The sequence below is a fragment of the Anticarsia gemmatalis genome, chromosome 27, assembly GCF_050436995.1.
Source record: "Anticarsia gemmatalis isolate Benzon Research Colony breed Stoneville strain chromosome 27, ilAntGemm2 primary, whole genome shotgun sequence".
Taxonomy (NCBI): domain Eukaryota; kingdom Metazoa; phylum Arthropoda; class Insecta; order Lepidoptera; family Erebidae; genus Anticarsia; species Anticarsia gemmatalis.
Genome location: NC_134771.1, coordinates 1324709 through 1350102, shown reverse-complemented (window position 1 = coordinate 1350102; position 25394 = coordinate 1324709). Strand labels below are relative to the sequence as shown.

Genomic DNA, 25394 nt, shown 5'->3' with positions numbered 1-25394 from the left:
TGAAGTGACGAATTATAGGAACTTTTGTTCATTCATATACAATCTTGTGTAAATAATATGTAAAGGTAAGAGACATTCAAGTCCCAAACCAACCCAGAACTCTCTAAAATAAGTACTATTTATAAGCTACTAGGTTTTGTAATAGTCTATAATCACTTTGTACTTATATCGATATGTGTATTGTAGCTATTGGTACGACACTATTTTAGTAAGTTTAAATCAGTACATCACTAGTTAATTTTGACATTTAACTCGCGTCATTTCGAAATAATTGTTGTCCTTTGTCCGTCACGTATTTAATCAAAATTATATACATTTCTCACAACAAATAATATGGAAATAAACATACAACTGTTCGATAGAATATGCCGCGTGTGTTTAATACAATCTGCCGAGTTAAAATCACTGTTTTCAAAGAAAGATGGTGACGAAAGAAGTTTGTTAGAAATTCTCACTTATACTGCTAATATCAATGTTAAAGTCGAAGATAATTTACCAAAACAAGTTTGTATAGCTTGTGAGTCTATTATGTGTAAGGCTGATGCCTTCAAACGCCGTTGCCAAGAGTCCGAGACGATTTTAAATAATGTTTACCAAAACGCTTCTACGTGTGGCGAGTCCACAAACAATGACCAAAATTGCGCTATAAAAGATGAAAAAACAGATTTACAGCATAAATTACTGGAGTACGGTACACTAGTGGCCCCTGTTACTACAAATAATGGCTTCAAAGACAATTTTGACAAGAAAAATATTGTTTTACAAGACTTCCCCATATGTTCGACGAATGACGATATTTTTGCTAAATTCCCTGACTCCAAGTTACCTGATAATTACGAACAGCCCGTCAAAGAAGAGACTGTCAATAATGTAGAAGAACAAAACGACTTTTTAGACCATTTTGATGATGGAGATCAGTTTTTAACCGTTCCAATAGAATATGATGAACCAGTGACCAAAAAACCTACACCTTTGAGTAAAAAATTTGGTATTAGATATCAATGCTACTGTGGGACTCAGTTTCCAAGTAAAGAGAAGTACAAATCACATTTAAAAGTGAAGAAATGTAATGCATGTAAGATTGAGCGACTCGGCAGAGATAAAAACGGTGTTAAAAATCAACTTCAATGTTCATTTTGTTTACGCAAATTTAAGAATAAGACTTCTCTAGCTGCTCATATAGAACGTCATGAGAAAACAGACAATATAAAACATGTTTGCGAAGTTTGTAAACGTGAATTTAGGTACAAAGCTTATTTAGAAAATCACATGCTAACTGCACATACTAAGACAAATGGATTCGCTTGTGATATATGTGCTCAGAGCTTTTTAAACAAAGATCTTTTAGAAACGCATAAGAAAAGTCACGATAATGAGAAGAAACATCGTTGTACAGTTTGTAGTAAATCGTTCTTGATGTTGTGTACGTTGAAGGAACATATGCGGACTCATACTGGTGAGAAACCGTTCCTTTGCTCTCAGTGCGGGAAGGGATTCAGTCAGAAGACGAACTTGGCTCAGCATATGAGGAGACATCAAGGATTGAAACCTTTTAAATGTGAAACTTGTGAGAAGAGGTGAGAAATTAATTTAACTTATTAAATTATATTGGCTGTTTCATTGTCGCTGTCTGTAGTGTACGCGGCGTATTCTCGGGTTCGAGTCCTGGGGCGTGTTTTTCGAATTTCTGACAGATTGCCCGCAAATAGAAAGTAGAGTTCGCACCCCTCGGTGCCTCGAGGACGTCGTAAAGCAATCGGTCCTACGCCTGACCTCTTACTGGTCGTGTCGGTTAGAGAGATAGAGAGTGTACCTGTGTATTGTGTACACTCTTGGATAAACAGTCTTGCACAGTTGGCTGGTTTTAATGAAACTGGCCGCCGTGGCCGGATCTCGGCTAAGAGGACATCATTATTTTATCTTTAACATACGACAAACTTCATTTATCTAAAGTTATGACACTGAAACTCACTATTTCATTTTCCATCTTCCAGATTCGTATCCAAAGGCGAGCTCGACGCACACAATCGCAAGCACAGCGGCGCTCACCCCTTTGTTTGCGACGAGTGCGGCAACGGCTTCACCACATCCAGCGCTTTGGTCAAACATCGTAGAATCCACACCGGAGAACGTCCTTATCACTGTGACCTTTGTCCCATGAGATTCGCAGCTTCAGGGACTTTGAAAAACCATCGCAGAACACATACTGGGGAACGGCCATTCCAATGCTCTTATTGTGAAAAAGCATTTGTACAACGGAATGATTTAATATCCCATATAAGATGTCATACGGGAGAAAGGCCTTACATTTGTACTCAGTGTGGACAGGCTTTCAGAAAAGCTAGTGGCTTGAAGACTCATGTGAAAATGCATATTAAGGATCCGATTGTTGGTGTAAATGCGATTTTGACTAGTATGCATTGTACGGAACAATGAGTGTAGAAAATAATTTATTTAATTTGGGCGGCTAAAATATGCTACTACGCTTCGTTCAGTAAGCGTCGGAAATATGCACTGTCACGTTTTTCATCGCACTTTTCTGTTTGGAAATAAGTATGTATTTAAATGATGCTGTAACGAATGCAGGCGCTTTTTTGCGCTCGTATGAATTCGGGCCAAATATGTAGGTACAGTTTCTTTGAATATGTGTCATAATAATCTTAACATAATAAAATTATGATTGGCTTTCTGAGTGCAACAAAAATAGTCAGATAAAGTTAGCCAATTCAGATATTAAGCATACTCGTTTTCTGGATTTAAAGGCTTAAGATTGAACAGCTTAAATTAGCTTAATTGTGGACGCATTTGTGTGCTAATTATAAGTGATTAACTATTAATATCATTAAATCTTAAGACCAGTCTCAAGAATCTATCCAAATGAAAAAGTTATAGCAATTTTATGAAAGTACTGTCAAAACTGCTCCTGAAACCAGTACCTTTACAGCAGTCGTAGAATCGGTCGTTTTTAGTGTATTAAACCAATGAATAAAATATCTTCATACTTTTAGTAAAAATTAATATAAATATTTTTTAATTGGGACCAATAATTTTTTATATTAAATGTTATTATTTTAGCTAATCATAGTCAATTTTATGTGCTAATTTATTTCGTGTGTGTGCTATTATTTTAGATAATTATGTGATTTTTAATTATATTTAGTTAAAATTTTATGATAAATAATGACTCATATATAATTATAATACTATTAGTAAATAGATGGAATAATTGTATAAAAAAAAATGATTTTCGTATATAAAACCACGCCTTTTTTCATAGACGTACTCGGAGACCAAAATTGTAATAATAGCCTCATTAATTATTCATTTCGACGTTATGAATAATTAATGAGGCCAAGAGTTCGTAAGAATCTTACCAAGTGGCGTTCTTTGGTCTCTGCTTATGGGAAAAAGGCGTTGTATGTTTGTATGTTAAATTGAATATGTCCATTTCAGAGTGTATGTGAATTTAAATTCAATGTATATGGTCTAAAAATTGCGTTGTTAAACCAGCCATAGGTTTTATTAGTAAAATAAGTTGTAATATTAATAATGCATTTGATTGTAAATATAATTTTGTAAGTATTACGCTGTGTAAGTATTATATGAATACTCAAATTAAATATAAAGTTTGTAATTTACTTACTGTGTATTTACTAAACATAAACCACCGCAAACTGCATAATTTATAATTTCATTTTGGTGGAAATATAAGTATGCAGTTTATGCTTGCGAGTTAAATAAACAAATAAAAGGATTGTAATAAAAAACATCGGAACAGAAAATAAATTCTTTATTTTTAATAATATCCAATTTTATCAGATTAACGTAGTCGATTTGAATAAAAAAAAAGTATTACATACCATTGCAAGTTTTTCTAAAATTTTCACGCAGAATTTTGTCGGAGGTAAAAAAAATATTTCTTTTTATTTGTATTGAGATCGTAACATACATCACAATGTTTCATTGCCATTTAAAAAATATTTTTAAAAGTATTGCCATGTTTCGAGGTGCTTACACCAATTTTATGCCCATTAGGCTAAAAATATCGAATTAATAATAAAAAATAATCGTATTTACATATTTTAATACTGCCAGAAACAAAAAATTATAATCTGGCCAAAATTAAATTGGAATTTTTAACAAAAAAATTATGCAAAAATTGCGAAGGTGTAAGTCGCCCTCATATAAAAAATTTCTAAAATTTTTACTTACTAAACTATTTATTTATTTACAATACACTGCACTGAGGTAACGACTTCCGGTCGGGAGTCTTTGTACTGATTCTTTATTTCCTGTCTAAATTATTATTAATAATATCATACTGTCCAATTATTATTTTGTCTAAACGCGTTACGTATCTAGATATCTAATATAACAATATCTTATATATGTAATAACTATTTATTAACAATGGTTTTCGATTATTGGCACGTCACTGACTCGATATAATAATTGTATGAAATAGCAGAGCCGCATCAAAATCGGTACATCCAGCGCTTAGGTTGTCTATATCAATAGATATAAAGTCTAACGCGCTTTTTTATCACTCCAAATTATCACATGCGTTTTGCTTGACCGAAATTGATGCGGTACAGGCAGCCGAAAAGGAAAAAAAAAACAAAAAATACGATTTTTCGAAAAAAATCTCAAAAAAATAATTTTGAACTAAAAATGTCTCTTTATAATAACTATTTCATACAATTACTAAGTTTTTTAAAGACTAGGTTTTAACCTTCATTTCTCTTATAAACATTATTTTTTTAATAAAATTATTGAGCGGTTGTATTTTTATTAAAATTTTGCGCCAATATTTTTCTATTTATGTCGAAAAAACTAAGAGAGCGAAAAGCTGCACCGATTATGATAATGTTTATAAGAAAAACGGCCATCTTAATACAGACACGATCAGGCATTTTGTCCCCAAAATTCAGAATGTATGGAATTCTTATTTATATTACTGTAAACTACTTAAAACAAGAGGTTTGATGTTATATTTAAAAATCAGACACTATAGACGAGAATTACAAAAAACTGTATCCTACCCATAGACAACTGTAATGTATAAATGGCGTCCATAAAAAAATCGATCGGATTTTTGTTATATTATGGAAAAGTACCATTTTTCTATATAAATAAGAATTCCATACAATTCTTACCCCCCATTGGAAATTATTTACGGGTTATAAGTACTATTATTAAAGAAATATGCGATCAAATTTGGCAGTTTTCAACAGTCGACAGTGTCAAATTTTTGAAAAAGAAAAATTTGGCCACCAAGGACATAAAAATACTAATTTTAAGCCCCCATACCCACTTTTTAAGTAACTATAGTAGCCATTTTATTGCACTTTCAAAAACATTTGGCGGGAATTTTCAAAATTTGACAACCATAGACATTAGCTGCCATAGATAATACTATAAAAAAACTGCAGCGTTTTAACTTAAGCACGTTTCTTACAGCCTAAAGAAAAAAAACATAAAAAATAAGCTATATTGCAATAACGAATACAAAAATAAATTTTATGATCACATTTTTTTATTAGCGGCCTTAGTGAGGCCATGGCGATGGAATAGTCTGTATAAACCAAAAATTGCTTTAACCAGGACTCTAATCCCAACCATGGCTTCGAAAAATGTGACAAAAAGGCCATGACGTCACAGCGAAGAATTAAAAAAATATAACATAAGTTGGAAGGGCAGCTAAATATTTAATTATACTTTTAGCCGCCATTCTTAAGTATTATTGCATATAATAATATTTTTATTCCCTCGCGGCCATTGGCCGGAGGTTTTAATTCGGTAACTACTCAATAGATGGCACTTTAACAACTAGATACACTCGGCTGTATGAATGGTTTCCTTTGCCGTTTTGTTTGAAAACAAACACGGGTTTAATGACTTCTCTGTTTGCCGCGCGAACTGGAAACATAAATAAATTATTTGATATGCATAAAGGACAAGTTAAAGAGAAGACTAACATCAATTATCTGGAGGAAAATTTCATCAAAGTATGTTGAGTAGTTTCGGAGATTCATTTGAACAGACATTTTTTTCTGCCTCTGGTGGTCCTTCTGGGTTTGATTCCCGAGCTGAGCAAAGTAATATAAATACTAAAGTGGGTATATTAGAATTTTTTGGCTTGGCTCGCTCGCCCCCTATTACATGGGACTAACATTGTTAATAGCGAAAATTTTGTGTATTTCATACACCTCTGCCTATATCTTCGGGTACAAGCCACATAATATATTATGTCCCTATGTATATAAATATTTTTGACTGAAATAAAAGAAAAAGTTTCTTTACATGATTATGGTGCCTATGGCCTTGGAATAACACCCTATATATCTGGCCAAAACGTTTATTATAGTTTCAGAATATATTAAAAGTTTATACAAACCTCATCATTTAGCGCTAGCCTTCTCCAAAAAGTCCATTTTCAATCTCAATTCAATTAAAAACAGTTGTTTCTGCAACGAAAATATTTCTTCTTTCTGCCTTAACTCCATATTGAGAATCTTCATCTTCGCTTCATGTTCCCATATAGCGTGTTGGCGCTTGGCAGTAAAATATAACCTCTCTTCTTCAGTAGCTGTTCCACAATCATGTTTAATCTGATCATCCATCTTCTCCTGTGACCTTTCATGGCCATTTTTTCTCTTCAAATCATCTAAACTACTCAAATTTAAAGGCGTATTTGATAACTCGTTTAATTTCTGCAAGAAATTCTGTTGTATTCTAGCTTGTTCAATGGCTTGTAATGGGTTTGTTAGTATGGGTATCTGGGGTATGGGTAGGGGGGTGATGGGGTGCTTGTGGGGGGGCGGGGTGGGGGACGACTGGGGTATTATTTGAACTTGGGGCTCTAATACATTCGGCATCGTGTCTTCGCTTTCGTTCGTACTTGATAATCGACCGTTCGACATCTGGAATTAAACGATAGAATATTATTGATTTAAATACCTTTGTTTCAATTTCGGTTAGTTTTGCATTTGAAAGTCATGTCATTGTAAGGTGTCTATAGACTTATTCGTAATTTGTAAAATTGCCTCTATTTTTGGCTGTAATCAGTTTTTTAGTAAAATATCAGCCTAGCCTTTCTTCTAAACTATGTTGGAGTCGATTTCCAGTCTCACCAGATGCAGCTGAATACCAGTATTTTACATGGACCGACTGTCTAAAACATATTTACGATACCCTTCGGTAAGTCTGGTTGTCAGACTTTCAAGCTTCTAACTACTGTTACAACTGTCAAAGATCTTTGAAGGTGACAGCCGGGACCCACAATTTAACATGCCTTGCGAAACACGAAATAAATACGAATAATTATATAGTTTATACATACGTTGACAGGCACGCAGTCATCATCCTTGACGCTATGGCCGCCGTCCGCGCTCGTGGTTGGGTCTCCGTCCTCCTCTGTAACAAACATAACAATATTATTACATAATCATATAAATACGATACGGGCGTGTGGGCCGAAAACAAGTAAATTATACCTTTATTTGTACAATACACGGTCATCTGATTCTAAACTAAGCAGAGCTTGTACTGTAACCATTAACCAGATAACTGATAAACATATTTATATACTTCTAAATACATACTTTTATAAATAAATTAACAACCAGGCTTAGAACAGATACTCGTGCTCATCACACAAAGATTTGTCCCGAATCGGATTCGAACTCACTTCACACGGTGCTACGGCTATTACGGCGAGGTGACCACTTTGACCACTGCGCCAAACGTGCAGTTAACATTTATTATGTTGGAAGACTAAGGCTTTTTGATAGATTATCATAGATATATCTAATTTCAAAGTCACAATGTTAGTTACCGTATTCCTTCCAAACGGCTTGACCGATTCTCATGAGATTTTGTGAGCATATTGAGCAGGTCTGAGTCACAATTTTTTTTGTAATATGTATGCCGGATCAGCAATCAATATATTTTTTAAAGATAAGTAAATGAGAGGAGAGAGACTGGTTACCTTTGACGTCTAGTGGGTGTATGTTTTGCCAGAGCATGCCGTCCAACAGGCCGGGGGGCTCTGGCGGCGCCTGCTGTAACAAACATACAAATAAATAATCAATTAATTTAACCTATATATTATTAGATTAGAATATTCTACCATGAGACGTCTTCCGTCTGGAAAATTCTACCATGAGACGTCTTCAATGAGGAAAATTCTGCCATGTGACGTCTTCTCCATGAAAGTTACCAGGTAAAGTTTCTTTCACATGAAATCTAAAGTGCGGAAATCGAACCTACGACCCATGGTAGCGGCGGAGCAACCATCTTAACCACGCCACGGAGGCCGGATTTTATTTTGTAAAAGTGCGCTTCTCGCCATCGTCGAAGTTGTTGTTACACTAATTGTATTGTTCTTCTTCTTCTTCTTATCGTATGGTTAGTGGTCAACCTAGTGTCAAAGTTGTTCAAGCCGCCCGAAGGCCTTTGACATGGCTTAACGACTGTTATCTTAATCGACAACAACCGGGACCGACTTTTTTTACGTGCCCTCCGAAGCACGGAGACGCCCAGTTCAAATACCACTATGCGGTCACCCATCTATGGAATGACCGCGCCAACGGTTGCTTCACCCACAGATCGTTTACCGACCGGTGAGCGCAACTGGCTATGGGCGATTGTTTGTTTGTACAAAAATAAAAAAATATGTAAAATATATATCGTTATATTTACCTGTGTGTCATGTGCGCGCATCTTGCACTTCTTCTTATAGTTTTCGTACCACATTTTGACCTGCGCGGGAGTGCGCGGCCGGTCGCCGCCACACCTTTTATTCACCTCCTCGCATATTGTTGACCACACCAACTGAAAACATATAAATATACAGTTAGAAAATAAGTTAAAAACAAGACTTGAGTGGTAGTGAATATTATAATATAAATAAATATTATTGGACAACTCGTTCATTTGATTCCAAGAGATTATTTAGATGGTAAAAAAGCTTGGAACTGTGCTGTTTCTACCAAGTCTATTTCAAAATAATGTATTACAATTTGATGAAAAATGATATTTTTGTCAACAGAGTAGTTTTCTTTAGATTTCTAATTATCTTTATTATTTGAATAGTATTTATGTTTTGTATTTCTTTTTTTTTTCAACACTGCACACAAGTGCTCAAAGTTGCACAAAGGTGTTGAAGCTTTTTTATCATCTAAATAATCTTTAATAGTGTAATAACCCTATAGACATGAATATTTGAAAGCAAACTTAGCTTAAACGCGCTGATAAAATTAAATTAGTCGACGGGCAAAAGTGTTAATAATTTAAGTTCTTTGTAATACTTTGACAATAATCGGTATTAATGCTGCATGTTATACCAATTTAGAATTCTAATAAAATTTAGAAATTATTTATGGCGTGGGCAGTAAAGCCACCATACATTTTTTTTTCACTTCAAGTGCTCAAAGTTGCACAAATGTTGTGAAAGATTATAAAATTCAACTTTGAATGCATAATTTAAATAAAAAACAAGTAGTAATAACAAAACAAGATTGTAGATTCAATAGCACATCTATTCAGGATTTATTCGCAAAAAAAACGGATTAAAAAAAAGCCTTAAATTGTGATCACAGCATTAAAAAGAACGAGCTTAAATCGCTTTCTTAAAAAACACACAAAATGGCGAAAATCTCAAAAACTATGATACTTGTGCCAGAGGTAAATTTTGATATTTAGATCAGTTGGGTTGTCGCCCATCCGCTGGTAAAGGATTATCCATTATTTACGCCACACCCTGTATACTTCCAACTACATACTTATATAGACAAATTATTGACAACCAGACTCAGAACAGATACTCGTGCTCATCACACAAATATTTGGCGCTACGGTTATTGCGGCGAGGTGACCACGTTAACCACTGCGCCAAGAATGCATGGTTAATACATAGAAAATAAGATAGAGAGGAGCTCGTGGCTTAGTTAACAACAGCGGCACAGATCTCTGAGGTTAAGCCACGCTTGCCGACGTTGTCCTGTGGATGGGTGACCATCTTATACATATCGAGTTCCTCCGTGTTTCGGAAGGCACGTTAAATTGCGGGTCCCGGCTGTAATTTTCAAAGATCTTTGACAGTCGTTAACAGTAGTCGGAAGCTTGAAAGTCTGACAACCAGTCTTACCGAAGGGTATCGTGTTATAACCTATGTAATTGGGGTGTGGAGGTCAAATAGACAGTCGGTCCATATAAAACACTAGTATTCAGCTGCATCCGATGAGACTGGAAGCCAACGATATAGTTGGAAGAAAGGTTTTATTTTTACTTACATAGTTATACAGTTGACTTTGCGGGTCCATATTGAAAATGGCTGCTTGTTTGTGAATAACTACTGTATAATACTAATGACTGTTTCGTATGCACTTTGTTGAGCGTGACTTGAATTTAAATGAGGGGTTCCGTAATATTTTGTTGAGAAAAAATAAATCTTGAACGATTTTGACTGCGTATGCGTCGCGGTAATGAATGCGACTGTCTTGCATAGGTCTCGGTTTCGAATCCCGGGTTTGGTCAATGTGCTTGAGTTGAGTTGAGCTTGAGTTTTTTTGTAAAGAGGTTTTTAGATGTCCGTGGTTTGGAGGGCACTTAGAAAGTTGATCCCGACTGGTGTCAATTAAGATAACAGTCGTTAAGCCCTGTTAAATGCCTTGCAGGCGACTTGAACGGCTTTGACACTAGGTTGACCAATAAATCTGTTTTAAAGAAAGTCGGGATAGTTACAATATTTATAACTCAAGTACGGTTAAACCGATTTTGCTGAAAATTGGTTGAGGTAGCTAAGAACCAGGAAACGGACAATGGATGCTTTTTATTTAAATAAATGGGTGAAAAGTAAAAATTACAAATCTCTTGCTAGTTGCTAAATCAAGAATAGCTCAACTAATTCGACTTGTTTTTTTAATAACATTATAAGTAATAATTTAAGACACGGTAAGGGTTTTTATGGAGAGAAAAAAGAAACGAAAATGCGTTTGTGGAGCTACGCGGGTCAGCTAGGAAACGATTAAATAAAAAAAATGCGTATTTATGTATTTTTTACTTTAAAATACTAGCACGATAGAATAATTGTTTAATATACACTCAGCGGCAGAAAAAGTGGCCCAAGCGCTTATCGTGAATTTGTAAACAAATTAAGTAATATATGAAAGATATACTGTTGTAAGTAGTTGCGAAGTGATCTGTTTAGTGTTATGAAGTGTTGAATTTTAGATTAATTTAAGTGACGGATGACTTTTTCTAACAATGTGTGTTAGAACTGAATTCAGTGTTGATTCGAGAGGTCAGTTGAATTCTGTATTTTGAAATATTGCTGCACGGAAACGATTTTCTTTATGATTTTTATTGATTATTGGTCTATTTAGATTTTAGAAAAGATTTGAAGATGCCACTTACTGCTGAACAAGTGGCTTAGGTGGTCTTGTTGTCCGATCAGGGCCATTACCATTGAGAGGTGGCTGCATTTTTCAATGTATCGCGTACCACTTTAAGGTCTGCGATTAGGAGGTATCGTGAGACTGGTCTCTACACGCGGCGACCAGGAATTGGACGAACACGATGTACATCCGCAAGAGATGACCGATTTGTTAACGTCGAGGTGCTGAGAAACCGCTTTATGACAGCGTTTGAGATTCACTAGAGGCTTCAAGCGGCACGCGGAGTCATTCTTAGTGAACGGAACATGAGGCGAAGGATAAAAGAACGTAATTTACAGGCAGGAAGACCAACCCGAGTACCAGAACTCGAGAGACACCATCGAGTTGCGCGATTACGATTTGCTCGTATACATGTGAATTGGCTATCGACCAATGGAGCAAGTTCTTGTTAACCGATGAGTGCTGAGTAGCATTAAGAGCACCAAATGGTCGTGAGAGAGTGTAAAGACGCCATTAAGGACGGTTTTTTCCCAACACAACACGTCAGACGGTCAGTTACAAAGGTAGGTCTGTTATGGTATGGAGAGGTGTATGTTTGGAGGCACGTACGGAGCTTGTCATCGTAGATCAGCGCCTAACAGCAGCCGGGTACATTGAAGAAATCTTCCAAGACCATGTTGTACCACTTATGGATTTCATTGGTCGGGAGGATTAACTCTAATGCAGTTTAATGCGCGCGCTCATAGCGCCCGCGTTGTGGAATCGCACCTTGCTGATATCGGGATTCAAAAACTGGCTTAGCCTGCTCACAGTCCAGACATCAACCCCATAGAACATGTCTGGCACATGCTAAAAAACAGTGTATGCGCACTGCCCAACCCACCAGAATCACTTGGTGAGCGAAGAACCGCTCTAGTCAGAGTGTGGGATAAAGTTCTTCAAGAAGTAATTAAAACATCCTCCAAAGCATGCCAGAATGTATGCAGGTCACCATAAATGCTAGAGGAGTTAACACGCGGTATAAACTAGATTTTTTCTTTGGTGCAGAATTAGGTTTTTGCAAAAACTTTCAGTAAGCGATTTCGACAAAAGCTGTATTTTTTAATTTTTCCCATTTTTGATTAAAAATTACGACTATTTAGTGTAAATTGTAACTAAACTTGTGTATAAACTGTTTAACTAATAGTTATAGCCAAAATAGTAACCATATATTGATATTCTAAAAAGTTTTATCGTAGTTTTGCTTTGGGCCACTTTTTCTGCCGCTGAGTGTATAATATAGTAAACAAATACCGTTTTCTTCCAAGAAGTGCAGATCCCTAACAAATCGCTTAATAAGTTAGTTAGTATGGTATCAAATTCATGGCTATGAGTTTGCAACGTACGTACATTTGTCTATTTGTAAATATTATGTTCAAATGCAATTATTATTGCGTTCTTAAATTAAACAGAACATTCTAGAATGTTTACAATGCTTTAGGTTTTTTGTTTAAATGGATAAATAAATATTAATATCATTGGTCAACTCACACACGGTCATTTGATTCCAAACTAAGCAGAGCTTGTAATTTGGTAACCGAATAACTGATGAACATACTTATATACTTCTAAATACATACTTATATAGATACTTCACAATCAGGCTCAGAACAAATACTCGTGCTCATCACACACAGATTTGTTCCGGGTGGGATTCGAACCCACCACACGCGGCACTACGGTTATTGCGGCGAGGTGTTTCCTAGTTAGAATATAATGTGAATCTAAGGATCTAGTAGCTCAAAAGTTAAAAGTGAGCACATATTCATGTGCTACGGCGCAAATATTATGAGTTTGATTCCCGAATTTGTATGTATGATGTAGGTAGTGATAGTTTTTTTGAAATCGGTTAAAAATGTTTACAACTCCAGCCAAAGCCACGTGTATCCACTAGTATAGTAACTGCGCATCAAAACAATCGTAATTGCAACCCAGCAGTAATATAAGACGCCGCATAGTTTCATAGATTCAGCTGACAAGACGAACTAACGCGTGTTCGGTGTTGCCTTCCAACTAAACAGTGTTTATTTATTTTAATTGTTAGTTAAATGAATGTAAGCAGGAATGTATAATTCGAGAATGCTTTTTTCATTTTTGACGAATTATTCAAACATTTTGACAAAAATAAGTTCTGAACTGAAAATTTGAACATTTCAGTCAAAACTTTAACTATTTTAATCTATATAAATAAAAATTAATCACAGCATAAACTTGAAAAACTAAATAAATTGGATAATTATTATATCAGCTTAGCCTTTCTTCCAATTATGTTGGAGTCGGCTTCCAGTCTCACCGGATGCAGCTGAGTACCAGTGTTTTACATGGAGCGATTGTCTATCTGACCTCCACAACACAGTTACCTGGGTTATAACACGATACCCCTCGGTAAGACTGATTGTCAGACTTTCAAGCTTTTGACTACTGTTAACGACTGTCAAAGATCTTTGAAAATGACAGTTGGGACCCACAATTTAACGTGCCTTCCGGAGGAACTCGGTATGTATAATATGATCACCCATCCACAGAACAACCTCGGTAAGCGTACCTAAGAGATCTATCCGTGCGGCTTGTTGTTAACTTTCGGGTGTAATAATCATATTAGTTATGTATTAGGTCGGGGAAAAAGTCTAATCGCATTATAGTATGTATGAACTTGTAATAAAATCTTTTCTCTACACAAAAAAGCTCGATATTTGGGTACCTCACGAGCTCACTGAAAGAAACCTAATGAACCGTGTACTCATTCGTGATTTTTGAAACCAAAGAGATTTTGTTACATGTTCATACATAATGTAAAAAAATGTCCTCCTAGTCGATATACGGCTACGGCGGCGGTCAGTTTCATTGAAACTGGACATCGTAGCCGTATATTTTGTTTATAGTGTCCAAGTGTGTGCACAATACACAGGTACACTCTCTATTCCATCACTCTCATAGTCTTCTGGGACGGATAACCGACACGACCAGTGAGAGGTCAGGCGCAGGACCGACGGCTTTACGTGCTCTCCAAGGCACGGATGTTCATACATACTATAATGCGAAAAGACTTTTTCCCCAACCTACTAATGTAGAAGTTTAGGATTTTCTGCCCGAAGAACCGGAATCAGCGTAGGTGGAGAGAGGTTACCCCGTTTGCGCAGTCCCAGGGCAGCGGGGACCTAGCCGGTGGGTCGAGCGTTTTCATCGACTCCAACGGGTTTTCCTGACGAAAAAAAAAAGGGTGGATAGGCTCACCTGTTTACTTCTGTTAGTGGCGTTGTTGGACCTGCCCTGTCGCAGCACATCCCGGTGGCGCGCGATCAGCTCGAGGACTGTGCGCTTCTCCAGCTCGGTGAAGTTCTTGGAGCGTTCCTTGTGGCCGCGGCGCGCGCGGAACGATGATGTTGCACTGCGTGTTGACATATCAGTCTGTTGACAAAGAGAAGAGATTTAAAAAATGGCCGCCTTTATAGAAAGCAGAAGGTTTATTCAGTTGTTTGTTGTTTGTCGTATGGTTAGTAGTCAAATATATCAGTCTGTTGGCAAAGAGAACAAGTTTAAAAATGGCCGCCTTTAAAGAAAGAAGAAAGTTTATTTAGTTGTTATTTTATCGTATGGTTAGTGGTCAACCTAGTGTCAAAGTTGTTCAAGCCGCCCGAAGGCCTTTGATGTGGCTTAACGACTGTTTAATTGACAACAACTAAGATTGACTTTTTACGTACCCTCCGGAGCACGGAGACACCCAGTTCAATACCACTATTCGATCACCCATCTATGGAATTACCGCGCCAAGGTTTGCTAAGTACAACTTTGACACTAGGTTGACCACTAACCATACGACAAAATAACAACACGGTTTACTGAGTCCAATGACCTACTCGAAATGATTTTAAAAACTATGTATTTAAATATTTAACTGCCTCAAATCCGTTACGAACCTCTCAAGTTGACAAAATGAAAAATCTACTAATTTCTAATAGGCTTATCACATTGATATGTTGACTGGTAGCAATCACTTAATTTTATCGAAACTGGTTCAGCCGTTTTCGAGATTAATGTTGATTTACAATACAGTTATTTGTATTGAATGTGGAAAGCGAAATAACTTGTATTGAGAATATAAAATTAGGCCTAGTACATGATTTCTGTTTTAAATTCAACGTTTTATACTTTGTTAATTGCAAATAAGTAAGTAGGTGTACTCCTAGAATCTTGTTCTCGTTGAATTGGTATACCTTGACGATATATTAGATCGGGGAAAAAGTATTTTCGTATTATAGTATGTATGAACTTGTAATAAAATCTATTCTCTACACAAAAAAGCTCGCTATTGGGGTACCTCACGAGCTCACTGAAAGAGACCGAGTCCTCATTTGTGATTCTTGAAGTCAAAGAGATTTTATTACAAGTTCATACATACTATAATGCGAAAAGATTTTTTTCCCGACCTAATAATTATTTACTCAAACCAAATATTTTCGAAAATCTCTTTTCTTGTTGTATGTCCGAAATGAAGGATCAGATGACATTTATTTTTTATCGGACCACACGGACACTATCTTTTGAATGCAATTTTCTTTATATCGGCCTATAAATACCAGAGATATGCAGAAACATACATTAAATATATACGTAACTTGCCTGTGGTTTGGACAGCAGTATATACGACTGCCGACCACGAGATCTCAGGATCGATTCCTGACTCAACCACTGACTATTGTTATCGGTCTTTTCGTAATTTTATCGAATTATTCGTGTTACAGTTTGGTAATGTGCCCGGTAAATAGCAATAAACTCGTCCCCTATTACATGGGACTAACATTGTTAATGGCGAAACGTGGGTGTATTAAAGATGTATGAAAACTCTGCAGTGTTTAATAATGTCGCCATGCCGTTACCGTTTCGACGGAGGTCGTGGGTTCGACTCTCACACGAAACAATTATTTGTGCGATCCGCAAGTAGTTATATCGGGTCGGGTACTTTGTGTCCGTTGCTTGTATGTTTGTTAAAGTACCCGCGACACAAGAGCAATTCTTAGTGCGGGAGTTTTTTAAATAAACATATACCTTTGGTTATAACAGGCGTTTATGTACTACTAGCTGACCCGCGCAACTTCGCTTGCGTCACATAAGAGAGTTTGAGTCAAAATTTTCCCCGTTTTTGTAACATTTTTTACCGGTACTCTGCTCCTATTGGTCGTAGCGTGATGATATATAGCCTATAACCTTCCTCGATAAATGGGCTATCTAATACTGAAAGAATTTTTCAAATTGGACCAGTAGTTCCTTAGATTAGCGCGTTCAAACAAACAAACAAACAAACAAACAATCAAACAAACACACAAACTCTTCAGCTTTATAATATTAGTATAGATTATTTTATCCTTTTAATTATGACGTAGTATAAGTTGGTAATTACAGGTAAGAGTCATTATAATTAAATATTACGACTGGGAATGACCTGAATTTAAATGAAATATAATATTTTCCTTAATACTAATAATAAAACGAAGTAGTACTGATTAATTCTTTATATTTCATACATTTATGATAATAGAGAAAATGTATATTTTTCACTTATTCCTAAAGTTATTCATTTGAAGCTGAAGCTTTTCCTAGAATAACGGCCAGGTAAAAAAGTCAAATTTGTTTCTTCACAAATTTACTGATAGGTTTTTCAAAAAACCGATTTGCCTTTACCTCACAAATCCCTGCTTTAAAACAAAAAGGCCATAAATTAAAAAAATCAAACCGCTTTTTATTGTAAACTAGCTGACTCGCGCAGGTCAGCTGACGCTTTTTCTCTCTGTATAAAAACCTTTTCCGTATCTCAAATATACATGTTTTATTTTTACAAAAACAATCAGTTATTGGTCGAGCCGTTCTTGAGTTTTGCGCCTTATTCTGATCGGAAATTAAATCTACAGTCTACCAGAAGATCATGGCTACTTGGTGTTGTTTCCATGCTCTGTTCTTCCATCAGGTACAAACACAGTCTAGCGGGATAAAAAGTGTCCTACGCCTGTCTCCCGGATCTAAGCTTCCTCTCCACCAATTTTTAACCCAATCTGTTCACTCGTTTTTATTACGAAAAGCATTTTTTTAAATATCTGATTTGTTGCCCTTTTGTTTAAAGCAACAAAATGTGTAGTAAAAGACAATGGCTTAAATGGCTTTAGCAGTTACTTTAGATATGTATGAAGAAACTGAAACTCAAAAGCCTTTACGAAGGTTTCTTATCTTTAGAAGAGTCCTTATTATCCCAGGATATATCAACGCCGCCATTGATTCGTTTGTTCTCCAAGTCGATTTTATGAGACCCCGCGTTGTAAGTGTATTCATGTCCTTCTATAATCGTCGTGTTTTCAGTCTTGCTGCCTTTCAGCAGGAATACAACGGCACCTGAAGAATAAAGAACTATAGTATTAATTTATATAGAAAATTATAAATTATAGACTAATTTCTATGAGATGTATTAGGTCGGGGAAAAAGTCTTGTCGCATTATGTAATATCTTTTTCTACACAAAATAGCTCGATATTTGGGTACCTCACGAGCTCACTGAAAGAAACCTAATGAACCGTGTACTCATTTGTGATTCTTGAAGCTAAAGATTTTAGTACAAGTTCACACATACTATAATGCGAAAAGACTTTTTCCCCGACCTAATAAATAGTAGTAAAATTATAGATTATTTTTGTATGAGATGTATGTATGTGAATCTAGCAAAGTTTGTAGGGATTGTAGCAAGTTATAACTGTGTTGTGGAGGTCAGATAGGCAGTCGCTCCATGTAATATACTGGTATTCAGCTGCGACTGAAACTGGAAGCCGACTCCAACATAGATGGAAGAAAGACTAGGCAGATGATGTAGCAAATGGTGTTCTTTGGTCTCTGCTTACTACGGTGGGAAACAGGCCTGATTTTATTTATGTACGTATTTTGAACTTTAAAACCATTGGCGCAGATGAAGGGACCTGCCTCGCAAGTAGTTGCAGGTTCGAAGCCGAGGCAACACAATAATGACTTTTCAAAGTTATGAAATGATCACTTGTTCCAACGGTGGAGGAAGACATCGTGATGCAACCCTGCACGCCTGAGTTCTTTAGAACAGTTCTTGAAGGTATGCAAAGTCCCCAACTCGCTATCGGCCAGCGTGGTGGACTCAAGGCCTAACCCCTCCCTAATAATGAGTTAAAAAAAATCAATGAAATATACCAGAGAGACGATTTTCTACTACTATTTTACAACTATCGATAGTTCACTATCAAAAAAGTACGAAAAACTAAACAGCGCCCCTAGCGGATGACATACGAACTAATTTATAAGGACATTTAAATGTCATACTTTCGATAATCGATAGTACGCACAGTAGAATTGCGCTACTTATAATCGTGAATCATCGAATACAAATAGCTGGGAGATACGGAGTGGGAGATGGTACAAGGAAAAGTACAAACATGTTAATGATAAATACACTGAAATACATAATATCACGCCTGTTATACTCAAAGATACTGGCAGAGGTGAATTAAATACACCCTTCATCTATCTATCGTATGGTCAGTGGTCAACCTAGTGTCAAAGTTGTTCAAGCCCGAAAGGCCTTTGACATGGCTTAACGACTGTTATCTTAATGACAACAACCGGGACCGATTTTTTACGTGCCCTCCGAAGCACGGAGACGCTCAGTTCAAATACCACTATCCGGTCACCTATCTATAGAATGACCGCGCCAACGTTTGCTTAACCCACAGAGCAGAACAGGCTTTGAGCGCGTCAAAATCCCTTCACTATAAACAATGTTAGTCCTTGAGTCCACCACGCTGCCCAAGTAAGTACTAAAATTGTTAAACAAAATTTTAGGCATGCAAGGTTTCATCGCGTTTTCCTTTACCGTTACAACAAGTGATCATTATTTCTAATACATTATATTAAATATATATTATTGTACTTACATATGACCGCTGCAAGGACGGCTACAGCAACAAATACTCCTATAATAATGTATTTCACGTTCGCCATGTTTCGCTGTTGTAACGATACTGGGTGAATGAACGAATGATTCAATGTGACGTCATGCTGACGTAGTGGTACGGTGAGTAAGACGGTGGGTATAGTTGGGTAGGGAATACGACTGATCACGTGGTCTCGGGTTTGATTATTGAGTTGGGTATTCCCGAGTGGGGTATATTTTTTTTTATAAAGATTTAAGTGAATTTTGAATAGTTTTCGGATAGAGGTCGGCCGACATTTTGTACCATTATTATTTTTTTTTTTAAATAATACTGAAAAAATATTTCAGAATAGTATGACGACGTCTCGGGTTCGATTTTCGTTGGAAAAAAAATATGTCGTCGTAATTTTTTTTTACCAAGCATGTTTAAAAATAAACAAAAAAAAAAGATATTTAAGTTTATTAAATAGAGGTTTCGGGTTCGATTGCAGAGACAGAAATTTAGAAACTCCCAATTTATTTACATACTTAAAAGAGTGACAACTAATATATTAATTTTTGAACCCGTATTTAATATAATCAGCAGAATGAAAAAAAAAGTGAAATTTCAATTCTTAATAACAATGAGTTTGGTAACGTGTCCCGTATATGGCACAGGCTCGCCCCCTATTACATGAAACGTCTTCGTTCTATACTAAATTAACTGTAGTAAAAGTTACTTTGTTTTTCTGTCACAATGAAAAATGTTTAATTTCTAATAGGCTTATTACATTGATATGTTGGCTGGTAGCAATCACTTAATTCTATCGAAACTGGTTCAGCCGTTTTCGAGATTAATGTTGTTTTACAATACAGTTATTTGTATTGAATGTGGAAAGCGAAAACTTGAATTGAACATATTATTAGGCCTAATTTATTTAATGTATTTTAATTTCTATATATCAAATTATACACCTAAACCTTTGACGTTCATTACTATATTGAGAAATGAAACTTGAGGTTCAAGGTTCAAATCTAGGCGCAATTTAAGTTAAACAAAACAAGCTTGCTTATCTCATAAAAATATTTTTGAAAAATGTACCAAAAGTACATTTGTCTTTATCTGCTAAGGTTTCTTAACCCACTGATGGTTCACTAACCGGTAATCGCAACTAACTATGAGAGCCAAAAAAAACTTAAAAAATTAACGAAATGGAAATCGAACCGTGCTTTACACAGATTCATTAAGCCATAATGAACTAGACTATGACTGCTTCCGTGGTCCAGTGGTTTAGGTCGTCACGCCGATACCATTGCGTCGAGTGGTCGTGGGTTCGATTCCCACACGGAGCAATTATTTCCTCAAATAATTGTTTCGGTTGTTTGTATGTTCGTAAAAGTCGCCGCGACACAAGAGCAATTCAAATGCGGAAGTTGTCTTTAAAAAAAATATGTCCGCACTAACGTTGCTTAACCCACCGACCATTAACCGTCACCGATCGTTTAAAAAGCTTAAAATCTTAACAAAACGGGAATCAAACCGTGCTCTACAGATTCATTAAGCCTTAATGAACTAGTTAAATAAAAGTGCCGTTTTCAAAACACGAGTATTATATATAATTATGAATAACGATACATCGACGTCGCTTGTTCTTGTATGTTTGTACATAAATTGTGTTATAATGAGGTTGCTGATCCTACTTCCTGTAAAGTCGGACACATATTGTTGTACTACCATTTTAGACGAAGACAGAAATGGAAGTCTATATTAATATATATAAGTCGTTTCTAAGCGGGGAAGATAGGTACATTATCAAAATACATAAAATCTTTTCTCTAAAAAAAGCTAGATATTTGGGTACCTCACGAGCTCACTGACAGAAAGTTAATGAACCGTGTACTCATTTGTGATTCTTGAAGCCAAAGAGATTTTATTACAAGTTCATACTTACTATAATGCGAAAATACTTTTTCCCCGACCTAATATATTATGAGGGTGTGAAGAGCATGAAATACAACCGCGTTTCGCTATTTACAATGTTAGTTCTATGTAATAGGGGGTAAGTCTATTCCGGGCACGTTACCACACTTCAGATTACTATTGAGAATAATCTAATACCAATTGGAGAAAAGACTAATAGCACTATGTCCTAACTGGAAACCGAAAAAGGGCCCTCGTAGTGAGAAGTCGGATACACTATCGACTGCGCCACAGAGGCTGTCTATAATACAATTGCAACTTTTTTCTAATTATAAATTAACGCCTCTTATATTCTAAGGAGTAGATCTATACATATTACTTATAGAACAATTATTCATTATTATTCTTTGTACCAGGAATATTTAACACAATTTAATGTATCCGACTGTACATTAAACACAGTTTATTAAAGCGAGCAACATAACTAAAATTTCAAATGTAATAATTATTAGAAGTTAAGCTTTGGAAACTGGTATTTTTGAAATTTCTGACCACAAAATTAAATAACTAGTAATTTTGAACACATATTATTGATTATGAAATCACACTTTTTGAGTTTGTAACAAACATGACAAGAAATAAGGAAAATATGCTTTCAATAGCAGCGCAAATCGATTTCAGAGGTTAAGCTACGCTTGCTGAGGTTGTTCTGTGGATGGGTGACCACTGACCATCTTATACATACCGAGTTCCTCCGTGTTACGGAATGCACGTAAAATTTTGACAACTAGAAAAACATTACTATTGAAAAAAAAAGGATTATATAAACCTAAATCTGTCAAGTCTTATTTATTACCTAAGTAATAATTTATACATCTAACACCGGCTGAATTTGATACTAGGCATTTTGAGAACAAGTTTCAAAAACTAGATTGTTCAAAAAAACGCTAACAGATTTTTGGCTTTTTGAATTTTGAGTGTAGTCAAAACGTTAATTTTAAAAACTGAAATGTTTTTTTTTATTCTTAAGTTTCAGGAGCCTAGGTCTAGTATCATTTTATACCTTTAATTTAGGGGGTTGTTAAAAAGACAACCGGTTTTTTTATTCTTGTTGTAAATCTTTATATATATAATTCTTCTGTAAGTGTGTATGTCACTGAACTTTTCTTAAACGACTGGACCGATTTTGATGAAATTTTTTGTGGGTGTTTAAGGGGATCTGAGAATGATTTAGATTCACAATTTTGTCCGCTGGCCAATGTTTTTTTAATAAATTTTACAAATTAAAGACGTCTAGACAGGACAACGTCTGTCGGGTCCGCTAGTTATTTATATAAGTATGTATTAAGAAGTGCATCACACATGTTGATTCCAAACTAAGCAGAACTTGTATGGTAACCAAATAACTGATAAATATACTTATATCCTTCTAAATACATACTTATATAGATAAATTAACAGCCAGACTCAGAACAAATACTCGTGCTCATCACACAAAGATTTGTCCGGGTGGGATTCGAACCCACCACACAATGTAAAATTAATTAATTTTCTCGACAAGTTTAAAGCTGTAAGTGCGTTCAATAAGGATATTCTAGAAACATAAAATAACTGTTTTTGAAATATCAAAATTCGATAGCGGTAAATTTAAAAACTGGTTTTTAAGCCAAATCAAAAACTTAGCTCTTGGTCTTTAAAATTCGTTTTAAAAGGTTAAAAATTATTCTTAAACTACTAACCTATTCAGTTACTATGCTGTAAGTTCGATTCATAGGTCAAAACCTCATTTCCTAAGTATCATTAAAATGGTATATTTAACCCATTAATGTCCCACTGCTGGCCCCTGGGCAAGTGTATCCTCCCGTAAGAAGCAAGCGAGTCCCTGTGCTATTATATAGGCTATTTATTTTATGCAGATTTTTTGTATTTTGTCAATTTTGAACCGTTATTAACGCTTTATTTGTTTGTTTGTCGTATGGTTAGTGGTTCACCTAGTGTCAAAGTTGTTCAAGCCGCCCTAGAGGCCTTTGAAATGGCTTAACGACTGTTATCTTAGTAGACAAGAGCCGGGACTGACTTTTTACGTGCCCTCCGAAGCACGTCTGTACAATTTTCAGATATAAACCGTCATCTTGAATAATAAAAAAACTGCATCAAAATTCGTTAGGTAGTGTCACGGATTATAGTTAAGTGTCGGATAGACTATCTGATAGATAAAACAAGAGCAGATTTAGTATAGAGCCTGTTATACACGAAGGTGTAGACAGAGGTGTATGAAATACTCCCAAGTTTCGCTATAAACAATGTTAGTCTCATGTAATAGAGGGCGAGCTTGCCATTTACCGGGCACGTTGCTAAACTCCGAGTATTGGTTAGGTTATCTAGTGAAATATTGACAGATTGTATCATGTATAATAGAATACGGGAATTAACGCGAACACGCATTTTACCTTAAAATGCCTAATGTTTCGGCAGGCAGCTATTATACAGTATGACTGGTGAGATACCTTCAATACATATGGAGAGTACTCGGTACTCGATTCTCGTTAACTTGATATAAAAAAAATAGAAGATTAATTTTTTATCGAAATTTCTCTAAAAATAAGTGAAATTTGGATATTATACTCACGACATGCTTTACTAGTTTTGTTGCTAAGCGACATGCTGTCAAAAATGGACTCGCCCATGTATTCTGTGTTGATAGCGCAATGCGCGTGCGGTGTCCAATTATTCCGCAGTTAATACTGGACTGTCGGTGTACTGTGTACGAAGTTTACTAAGAAGTTATTTAATATTTAGTTTTTATGTTATTTTATTTCATGATATATCTTCGCATACTATCACGTCCTCAAATATTGAAGGTATCTCACCAGTCATACTGTATATTAAACATGCAACGCGAGAGTTCAAAAGTTATGATTGTATCATACTTGACTGCCTGGGTGGTGCGGTCGCTAGTGTACCCGACTGGTGATAATAAGGTCTCTGTTCCCTGGTCAGGCAACTAGTACTTTTGGTCTTTCTAATTTATGTTAGAATATTTCTCAATAGTAGTCCGGAGTTTGGTAACGTGTTCGGTATATGACAATAGGCTCGCTCCCTATTACATAGGACTAATATTGTTAATAGCAAAACACGGGTATATTCCATACGTTTTTACCTACAAATTTGAGTATCACAGGCATGATATTACGTACATATTTCGTCACTTTCATTGACAGAAAAAATCGACGAAACTTAGCATTGAATCGTAGATCTATAAGCTAGATACATACAAATCGCATAGGAACAAAGTTGAATCGGGTCAACGCGCGGCTAATAATCTCCACGTGTAGGTACGAAACCAGTACTTAAACGTAAAATCTAGTTTTTAGAGTTCCTTACCCAGAGGGTAAAACGGGACTTTGACTCATAACTTTTAAACTCTCGCGTTGTATGTTTAATGTATAATAGAATACGGGAATTAACGCGAACACGCATTTTACCTTAAAATGCCTAACGTTTCGGCGCAGGTTGCACTCGTCGTGGGCGCAGGCTGACTGGTCCAGTCCAGCCAGACCCAGACCCAGTCAGCCTGCGCCCAGGCATTTTAAGGTAAAATGCGGGGACTGACTGCCTCCAAGGCGTAGTGGTTTAGGTCGCCATACCGCTCCCATTGTATCGGGAGGTCGTGGGTTCGATTCCCACACGGAACAATTATTTGTGCGATCCACAAATTGTTTTGAGTCTGTTTGTACTTTGTGTCCGTTGTTTGTATGTTTGTTAAAGTCCCCGCGACACAAGAGCAATACTTAGTGCGGGAGTTGTCTTAGGCTGTATGTCATAAACCGTGATAGCTAGAAAGCTGAAATTTTCACAAATGATGTATTTCCGTTGCCGCTATAACAACAAATACTAAATATTAAAAAAATATTAATGGGGGGTCCCCATACAATAAACGTGTTTTTTTTTGTATTTCTATGCTCAATATTAAAACCGGTAACAGGTGGTCGTTTCAAATTCAGGAGATGATAGTACGGAACTCTTCATGCGGGAGTCTGACTCGCACTTGGCCGGTATTATATTTTTGTTCTATATATATGGTAGATGTTAATTTTATAACACGTCTGGCTATTTTGATG

General features: G+C 36.0%; 2 protein-coding genes across 3 annotated transcripts in view; one reads left to right on the top strand and one right to left on the bottom strand.

The window, feature by feature from the left end:
* The first annotated feature begins 252 nt into the window (after positions 1-252).
* LOC142984636 (uncharacterized) lies at positions 253-3709 on the top strand. Its single transcript, XM_076132386.1, has 2 exons — positions 253-1577; positions 1995-3709. Exons 1-2 carry the CDS (start codon positions 334-336, stop codon positions 2434-2436), a joined length of 1686 nt encoding a protein of 561 aa, XP_075988501.1. The 5' UTR covers positions 253-333; the 3' UTR covers positions 2437-3709.
* Positions 3710-3772: 63 nt separating this feature from the next.
* Positions 3773-25394, bottom strand: part of LOC142984511 (uncharacterized) — a 48209-nt gene continuing 26587 nt past the window's right edge. Inside the window, exons 2-7 of one of the 2 annotated variants that reach the window (XM_076132197.1) lie at positions 14673-14846; positions 8704-8835; positions 7991-8063; positions 7343-7416; positions 6398-6923; positions 3773-5919 (exon numbers count right to left, since the gene is read on the bottom strand). In XM_076132197.1, coding sequence (XP_075988312.1) covers positions 6402-6923; positions 7343-7416; positions 7991-8063; positions 8704-8835; positions 14673-14840 — 969 coding nt within the window. In that variant the 5' untranslated portion in view covers positions 14841-14846 and the 3' untranslated portion in view covers positions 3773-5919; positions 6398-6401. The remainder of the gene's footprint in view (positions 5920-6397; positions 6924-7342; positions 7417-7990; positions 8064-8703; positions 8836-14672; positions 14847-25394) is intronic. The other variant, XM_076132198.1, reaches the window with a different exon arrangement.